This window comes from Alosa alosa, chromosome 17 (assembly GCF_017589495.1).
Source record: "Alosa alosa isolate M-15738 ecotype Scorff River chromosome 17, AALO_Geno_1.1, whole genome shotgun sequence".
NCBI lineage: Eukaryota > Metazoa > Chordata > Actinopteri > Clupeiformes > Clupeidae > Alosa > Alosa alosa.
In genome coordinates this window covers 14465728-14475727 of record NC_063205.1, presented here as the reverse complement: position 1 = coordinate 14475727, position 10000 = coordinate 14465728, and the positions used below count along the sequence as shown (strand labels likewise).

The following is a 10000-nucleotide window of genomic DNA, read 5'->3' as shown; positions in this document are numbered from 1 at the left end:
ATGCAGCTACAGGGTTGGGCTCGATGCTTCCTGAAACCTCAGTTTAGACTGAGTGCAGACCAGCGAGGCCAGGCCAGAGAAGAAGACAAAGTGAGATTCCTGAAGGAATTTTCCACAAGAGAATTGTTGGAATACTACGTGACGAGTTTCAATTCTGGGAATGTAGTTGTTGGGATACCACACGAACGGCGCAGTAAGGAAAGCTCAAACTCGGATTTGACTCCTGGTCTAAGGAGGGAACGTCACATGAAACATTGAGGTCAAAGGTGACTATAACATGCAACTCGCACATATCGATCCCAGGGCAAGAAAATCGGGGAAGCACTTGCTAAAGCCTCACCATCTCGCCCATGCCTGATGATGGAATAATTCTTGTTTTATAAAGTCATGCATAATTCATTGTGGAGGTTTGGTAAGGTGCAGATGACTCAATTGTGAGTGTATAAAAATAAAATTAGACTAGCAATTTCGGGGGTTGAAGTGTGAAGGTAAGACAGTCTATGCAGACTGTGTGTAATCTTTCACTGGTATGGAATGGGTCTTGCATGGGAAATGGCCATGTGTAATCTTCAGATGTTTTTGACTATCATGCAGTGATTATTTAAAGGTTCTGAAGGAATAATGTATTCTAACCGATTAGTTATACTGACCCTTTATCGTAATCCAGCATGTTTTCATATTACCTAGTCTCACATGATTTATGTTGTTACATAAGGGAGAACTTCCTACTTGGCTAGTATGATTATTATGTGTGGGCGTGTGTGTGTGTGCGTACACACACATGTGCTTGTACGATAGACTTATAGCTATGTTCTTCTGAGGACCCAAAGAAGCTGTAGTTCTGTCGAACAAGCAGTGCACTTCGTTGCCATGGTAACTTGGGATGCACAGGCTTCCCTGAAATTCCATTATTCCTTTGAGGATCTGTTTTACAGTTTCCAAGGCAACCACTCACAACTAAGTGACTGCTAGTGACATCTCTCTCTACCTCTTTCTGCACCCCTTCTTTATCTCTCTCTCTCTCTCTCTCTCTCTCTCTCTCTCTCTCTCTCTCAACAGTGGTCTCTGTAGCTCTCTCTCTCTTGAAATGGCACTCAAAATCTGTTGAACTTCTGATGTACTTTTTCAACCTTAGCGATGCACAAGCTATAAACCTGACAGTTTACAGCAGACCATTCCAATTCAAAATCTTAAAAAAAATAACTGACAGGGTTTCACTAAATTATATCACAATCTATGCCATATACAACAAGCACAACAAATACAATCAGGCATGTATCTACAAACCACTGCCACTCATGAAATGCTATGCAAATCCAAAAGAGAATTCAACCAAAGGCGTGCAGAGTGAACACACAGATTAAAATAGTAAGGACTGTGGTGTGAGAGTGTGTGTGTGTGCTGTATTTGTAGGGTTGTGAGGAGAGGACATTGAGAAACACTCACACACACACACACTCTCCCAGAGCATGCCTCTGAGTCCGCCAGCCGACGCCAAACATGAGTCTCCCGACCGGCCGCGGCAACAGCACGCCCCTACCAACGGTAACCACGGAGACGACAGCATTCGGGCCTCTCCCGGGAAAAAACCTGCCACGGATCCCATGGAGGATCTCCACGGAAACGCAGCCGTCATCCGCATTGGAATCCCTGACCTGCAGCAAACAGTGAGTGCTCCTTCACACACAGACACACACACATGCATGCACATGCTCTGGAGCGCACGCGCACACACACACACACACACACACACACACACACACCTACCGGCAGGCACACACACATACACACACAGACACACACACACTCCCACACACCGAAACGTCCATGCAAGCATCAGCGCTTTCATCTCTTGCTGCCGTTCACTGCTTGAAAAGGGAGTGCTGTTGCAGAGAAACAGGAGTGAGTGAGACTGAGAGAGGGAGAGAGAGAGTTGAGCAAGAGAAGAGAGAGAGAGGGATAGAGAAGTAAATCACAGTGAAGGAGTGATTGTAATTTGAAACAGGCAAAAAAGGATGAAAATCAGGAGTTGAAGATGAGATTAGATTTTAAGTGGTGGACTGTCTCTACCTCTTACCTCATACTGTGTATACATTCAGTGTATGGGGTGTGTGTGTGTGTGTGTGTGTGTGTGTGTGTGTGTGTGTGTGCGTGTCGCACGCACGCACGTTTGTTTGTGTGCATGAGTGTATGTGTGTGCATCTTTATTTTTTGGTGCCTGTGTCTGTGGATGTATTTATGTGTGTGTATTTCTCTCTCTCTGTGCGTGTGTGTGTGTGTGTCTGTGTGTGTGTGTGTGTATGTGTGTGTGTGTGTTTGCACTGATCTCCCCCAGAAATGCATGCGTTTGGACCTAGAGGCGCCGGTGTGGGTATGTAAGCAGCGCGTGCTGGTGACACTCACCCAGAGCCTGACAGACGTGCTCAACTATGGGCTCTACTTGCCCGCCTTCAACGGCCGTGCAGGAAAGTTCCTGGATGAGGAGAGGCTACTCCGGGACTACCCTATGCCCACGGTCACCCCGGTCCCTTACCTCGAGGTAGAACTGCCCTCATGCCGGGTCACCCTAACTGTGATAGTGCTCACATAGGTCATTTACACTCACTCAGGCTCATGCACACATACTGTACATACATGTACAAAATACATATACTGTACATAGATTTATACTTACATAGGTCTTACACACTTAAAGAAGTACAACTACAAATGCATGTTAAACCACCAATACACTGTGGTTCTTTTACCTTAGAATAATGGCTTCACATTTGTTTTGATGCCACACTGACTAACAATAAGGAGGACATTAGCGATGCCTGGTATTGCAGTGTGTAACCTTGTTGTCGTTGGTGGGAGCATGACCCTTTTTAGCGATTCTAGACTAAATGGGTTCCTCCTTAGCACTAATCAAATGCCCAGTACATTCAAATTTCACCACAAGGGTAATTTCTACATTGGTTTACTTTAATGTTTGCCCTGGATATTACATACACATATAAACACACACCTCAAATTACTCCACACACACATGAATGCACCCAGTCCGGTGCATGCAAAGTCTGCTTAGCAGATGTATATCATCATTACTTCCACAACTTGTGTTGCAGGCACTTGTGTCCAAAGGACCACTGAAACGTGGCTGTGCGCTAAGCACACAGATGGATAATTGTGGGGACAGATGGGGATATTTCAACCAAAGTGTCACAAGTCAACATCACAAATCTGAACTGCAAATGTTTAAGCAAGTTAATGGCCTTCAGATGGCTGGAGTCATTAAGGGCTTGACAGTTTGTACTTATTAGCATTGATACTGGTTCTACATCCAGCCAATACAGCGAGGGGGCGGGGGCTCTACAGAGGCATGCATTGCACTGGAGGCTGAGTGTGTAAAAGTAGGACAAGGAAACAGTCGAAGTAAAATAATATGTGGTCCTCCTAATTAAGTTTTAATAAGTTTGCAGAGGAGCTGATATTTAAATGATCATAAATTGTATTAAAACATATACAACAGACAACCTTGAATAATCAGTTGCATCTACTGTAAGAGGGCTGTATGCAGAGCCAATTCAGAAGATAGCTTTGAGATAATTCATATAGAAATGTATAAGTAGGTTATTTTAATCGTAGGATGCTCTGAACATGTGTGTGTGTGTGTGTGTGTGTGTGTGTGTGTGTGTGTGTGTTTTCAGTTCCGCTACAAGAGACGAGTGTACACACAAAGCCAAGTGGATGACAAGCAGTTGGCTAAACTTCACACCAAGGTATGCCAGCTCCCCCATCCTACCCCCCCCAACACACACACACACACACACACACACACACACACACACACACACACACACACACACACACACACATGTTCAGAGCATCCTTGCTTGTGAACTCCCATGCTTTTGGCGTAAGACCCAAACATTTTGCAAGCAATATCCGAATAGCAGTCGTTCCATACTTAACTTTTTTTCTCGGATGGCAGAACATCTCACACTCACATCATTAAATGTTAAGCCAAGGCAGCTTTTAAAAGTTGACCCTGTAGCATACAACCCACCCCTCTGTTCCTGTGATCATCTTAGGATAACTGTTTGGATAGTCTGCCTACAGATACATCACAGATCATTTGTTGACATTCAAGTTCAGTCTCTAAAACTGTTCAATCAATTGAATGTCACCTCAACTAAACCCAACTCCTAACGTAACTTCAAATAAAGATGTCTGTTAACTGAATATCAACAAACAAATTGTTTACAATCTGAGCATCTGTAGGTAGTCTGTAGGAGACCATCCAAGTAAAGTGTGACCATTTTATTCCTGGTAGGCCAACCTGAAGAAGTTCATGGAGGTGGTGCAGCTGAGGTGTATTGAGAAAGTCTCCAGATTTCTGGAAAAAGGACTGGACCCAAACTTTCATGATTCAGACAGTGGAGGTAATATTTACTACCGTACTATTAAGTTAATAATATTGCTTGGTTTGATTGATCTGGTTTTGGCTCTTACCAATCACAAACGTTCATTGCACTGGATGGCACCCAAACTCTCATTTATAGTGCATAAATGATTTGAAACAGCAGCAGGACATCAGAAATTAAAAAATAATTCATTATAAATATTTCAGTTCAGGGTGACTGCGTGCTCTGTTTAAATCAAGCAACTTTCCTCACTGATAAGTCCAACTAGCAGAGCACAAAATGTGTTTATGTTTGTGTTTATGTTTGTGTGTGTTTGAATGCATGTTTGAGTGTATATTTACTTGGCTTGTTTTCAGTTTCTTAGCTTGCTTTAATTGTATTCATGTTGGATTAAAAGAATATGTAGTCCTTCTAATTAAGTTTTAATGAGTTTGCAGAGGAGCTCATATTTAATTATAATAATATTATGATTAGTATTTATAAGCAGTGGAAAAACAGACAATCTTGTTTTCCAACTAAGGACATTTGGCCAAATGCTTGTTTGTGTGTGTGTGTGTGTGTGTGTGTGTGTGTGTGTGTGTGTGTGTGTGTGTGTGTGTGTGTGTGTGTCCAGAGTCTCCCCTCACCCTGGCCGCACAGCTGGACTCCTGTGCAGACCTGATTAAGGTCCTGCGTAACGGAGGCGCCCACCTGGACTTCAGGACCAGAGATGGCATCACCGCGCTGCATAAGGCCGTACAGTCCAGAAACCACGTTGCACTAACAGTGAGTGTTAACACAGCAGGGCATTTCACTCTCAACATAACAAGCTATGGGGCAGATGCCTTTTCATATTACTAAGCTTTCACTTCATCAGGTAAACAGCATTCATCGCCACCTGTCACCACCCATCACCGCCCTCTAATGTAATTTGCGGTGGATTGCAACGTATATGCTGCTTTTCCACTCCTCCGTACCGTGGCCGATAAGGGCAAACGCGCTGCCACTTAAGAAAACACATGCAAATTGGCAAAACACAAGCAACTTAAAAAAAAACATCTTCAGTGATTTGACAACAGCAACCCCCCTGCAAATTTAGACAACACAAACATTATAGAAACGCGCTGCAAATTCTCACAACACAGGAGGAGCCAGTCAAACCAATTGTCTTCTGGTTGCGACTCCTCTACCTCTTGAGCCACCATTATTAAAATTAATTTGAAGATAAAACCAAAATCAGTTGCTTATAAATGCATACCTACAAAAGGGGCAAACGTGTGTGTAATGATGGTTTTCAGTATGAGTACATGTATTACAACATAAATATTCTCAGCAATGATGTTTACGTGGTAAAATGATCAAGGAAATATCTGGTGAAGTAGGGAACAGGAAATACACCCTGACAGGTAAAATTATTTGTCAAAAGCTGGGATCAATCCTTGCTATATTTATACACTCTATTTGCTTACTGGTCTTTGAGACACTGTCAGTTTTTTGGACAGCATACAAGAAACATGAATCAAAGCACACAGACAGTCATAGTCTCTGAAATTTTGTTCATCGTTTTGACACGCGCCATCATGAGTAGTCATGAAATGGTGACATTCCAGGAGCTTGAAACGGTGATAGGCTTCATCAAGCTCAGAGTGAATTTATAAGCACATTGATAGATCATTTATCAATAATGCATCAGAAAAACTGACTGCATCAATGCATCATCCATTTTTCTGTCTCTGAGGGAATGCAAACACATTTGCATGAAAACATAAAGACACGACAAACACACACATCAAAGAGTGGATTTTATAAATGAAGGAACTCGCAGATAATTTCAATTCCATTATCAATAGTGCCACACAAACACTCACACACTTATACACAAACGTATACTCATAATATATCTCACATATCTATGCACACATACACACACACACACACACACACACACACAGAGAGAGAGAGATACAGAGAGAGAGAGATGCTTAATTGGCACTGTGTGTGTTTTGTGCTCGTATAGACCCTGCTGGACCTGGGAGCCTCGACGGACTACAAGGACAGCCGGGGCCTGACTCCCCTCTACCACAGTGCCATGGTGGGCGGAGACCCGTACTGCTGCGAGCTGCTGCTCTATGACCACGCCCAGCTGGGCCACAGCGATGAGAATGGCTGGCAGGAAATCCATCAGGTATCAACATCAGCAAGCACACACACACACAGACATACAGTACACACTCACACACACACACACTGCATGGTTTGTGCACATACAGATCCTTTAAAGGAAAGATCCGGAGTTAAAACAAGTTTATTTATGGATGATAACGAGTTCAAACTTTCGTTTGGGAGCATAATTACGTTAATCGGAGGAGTTTTGAGCTAGACCACTGTTTGCGTTAGCAACAAAATGCCTGTAGCAGTGGGCTGGGCATGGAGCCACATCAAAATAAATTGCTATTTTCACAGCACTGACAAGGCTCAAAATACCACTTTGCAGCGCTGCACAGATCCGGTTGACTCTTCGGTACAAAAATGCATCACATTCAGCCAGATCTGTACAGCGCTAGAAGAAGTTGAACGTGCTCACTGATTTGACGCTACTGGAACACGAAGTAAGGCAATGCGCTGCCTTCAGAAACAGCCCTTGTAAGCTCTCTTTACACTTTCAAAGTTTACAATACTTTGGTTTCTCTGTAAGGAGTTTTCCAACTGAAGACATAACGCTATTTGCCCAGGGCTGAAAAACAGACCCACACAATCTTTCAGACATACATTGTGATGTCCCACCTTCATTTAGCAAACATGTAATGGTCTTGTCAGATCTAGTGAATAAACAAAATAGACATACAAAACCACCACAGACCTCTTGCAGCAATTACTTCATTGACTGCATCTTTGAGATGTTTTTTGATCTCTTATAAAAGAGCAGAGATTTGGTCTCACTTGAGGTACCGTATATACTATATGTGTGTGTGTGTGTGTCTCCACAGGCTTGTCGCCATGGAAACGTGCAGCACCTGGAACACCTCTTATTTTATGGAGCAGAGATGAGTGCCCAAAATGCCTCAGGAAACACAGCATTGCACCTGTGTGCCCTCTACAACCAGGTACACACACAAACACGCAAACACACACACACACACACACACACACACACACACACTGAGCACATTCAAATGCACCCAAGTATACTCACAGAGAGAGCTGGCCAATTTCACACTTTCAGGGTGTCCAAATTCTCAAGAGTATCTTATGCTTCTCAGATCTGCTCCTCTCTGACTTCCTGCCTCTGCTTTCATCATCTCCTCCTCAGGATGGCTGTGCCAGAGTCCTGCTGTTTCGGGGAGCTAATAAGGACATCAAAAACTACAACAACCAGACAGCATTTCAGGTGAGACAGAGGTTTGAAAAATGCTACAACCATAAATATTAGAAAGCTAGATACCGCATTGGGCTCCATTCATTCACTGGAGGTGTCAAGTCAAATGTATTACCCCACAGGGGAATTAAGTTGCAGCCAGGTATTAAGAAACACACAACCAACGACACAACATGCAAGATAATAAATAGCAATGGAGACAGCATTACAACACAGATAGACAAAGACCAGTACATGAAATATAATAGTGCAAGATCATGACATGGAGAGGCCAAGATAAACAACAGTCCAAAAGTCCTGTGTGCAAAGAAGCAGAAGGTTGAAAAAGTATCATTTGAGCAAATTCAGCATGTTAAATGGTAGTACATACAAAGAAGGGTTAGTAATGTTTAGTCCTATGGGTGGGAACTCTATACCTTCTACCTGAAGGTAGAAGCACAAACTCTCTATAGAGGGGATGGTCATCAGTCCAAAAGGGCCAGAGCCTTCCTAAGGACATGATGGTCAAATAAGTGTCTCTGATTGCTGGTGATTTGCCCATAGACAGTAAGGTGTTTGCCACCAGCAATATGGCGGCTACATTCACGAATGCCACCTAACAGAACTCGAATGTGGTATCTAGGTTTTCATTATCTATGGCTACAACTATCAGACATTACTTCAGGTGAGCTAGAGGTAAAAGAAAAGCAGAACAGACAGCATTTTATTGAGGAGAAAAAATGTGCTACTGTACATTATCAATTGTTTGTTGCACTTGATTTTACTACATAACGTAATCACAATCACACTCACAATTGAAGATTACATTTACTGGTCTCATTTCCAATCACACATTATTGACTACTTATCAATCAAATATGACTTGACAGCATATTTCACCTCATAAGATATATTGATCTCTGAAACAAGCTTGGACAAGCCCTGTGGGAATGAGAGAGAGAGAGAGAGAGTGTGTGCTTGAGCAGTTTGTGTTAGACTAATGTGCGGACCTCACTCTCAACAGGTCGCCATCATTGCAGGAAACTTTGACCTGGCAGAGATCATAAAGGTTCACAAACCCTCAGATGTCGGTACGTGGACTTGTGATGTTCATCTCATGGTTCCCATCACATGATGTGTTTGGTGACTGCAATCACTTTATTAATATCGACTCTAACCCCTCTACATCCATCTTTCTTTGTATGTGCCCCTCTTCAATACCGCTCCTTATCTTTTCCTCTATCTGTCCATCACTGCAATCACTGCATCAGTATCTGATCTAACTTCTTTACCTCTCCCTTTTCAGTTCTTCTCTTCTCCCTCTTTTTCTCTGTCCATTACTCTGAAGCTGTGTACCCATTGTTGGTGATTTGCTTGTCGTCTGTTGTTTAGTTTATTTGAACTTTGTCACGCAACGTTTCACATCACAAATTATTATTCTGCCTGTAATCGCGTTACCTTTCCATGGTCCGTTGTCGCTAGCAGTCTGAATGGGGCTTACTCTCTTTTTCTCTCTGAATCTGTCCATCTCTCTCAGTCTCTTTCTGGACCTCTTCCTTCTCTCTTTCTCTACCTCCCTATCTCTGTTTTTCTATATCTATCTCCTTTCTATCTATCTATCTATCTATCTATCTATCTATCTATCTATCTATCTGGGGGTTGTTGTGTAGGGTTTCAGACGATGAACAAATCATTTTCAAATTATGAAGTAGAATATTGACTGCCCTTTAAATTCCTATAATCTGTGGATGTATTAGCCTACATGTGGTTATAATAGGATGTCTTGTAACACTTCACTTGGATAGTCCATCAACAGAGACTTAACAGATCTTCTGTTGTGATTCAAGTTCATTATGTAAAATTGTTTAGTACATTGACATCACCTTAACCAAATCCAACACCTAACCTTAACCATAATGTAATTAATAGAGTGTCAACAGATTGTTACTCTGAACATATGTACATAGTCTAAAGCGGACTATCCAAGTAAAGTGTGCATATTGGATATTCTCCAGCATCGTGTGTTTTGAGGGGATGAAGATGTAAGGGGTGTGAATACTGCTAAATTGTTAAACAAGTGTTAAACAAGCGTTAAAGGAGAATTCCGGTGAATTTTCACATAGATCTCTGTTTCTCGAGGTCATCGAGTACTATCGAAGTACGGTCACCGAGTGCGGTCACCGAATACTGGTTCAAAATAAAGCAAACGAAAACAATCGGTTCTATGCGCAACTTGAGTTGCTGCAGCTGCAGTGCTACA

At 42.5% G+C, this 10000-nt stretch overlaps 1 protein-coding gene across 1 annotated transcript in view; it reads left to right on the top strand.

Annotated features, from left to right (window-relative positions):
- The window catches only part of shank3b (SH3 and multiple ankyrin repeat domains 3b), a 26430-nt gene that overhangs the window by 2501 nt on the left and 13929 nt on the right, over window positions 1-10000 (top strand). The window contains 9 exon segments of the mRNA XM_048267687.1: window positions 1467-1667; window positions 2336-2539; window positions 3690-3761; window positions 4316-4424; window positions 5020-5171; window positions 6403-6570; window positions 7373-7489; window positions 7696-7773; window positions 8765-8831. Coding sequence (XP_048123644.1) covers window positions 1470-1667; window positions 2336-2539; window positions 3690-3761; window positions 4316-4424; window positions 5020-5171; window positions 6403-6570; window positions 7373-7489; window positions 7696-7773; window positions 8765-8831 — 1165 coding nt within the window. The 5' untranslated portion in view covers window positions 1467-1469.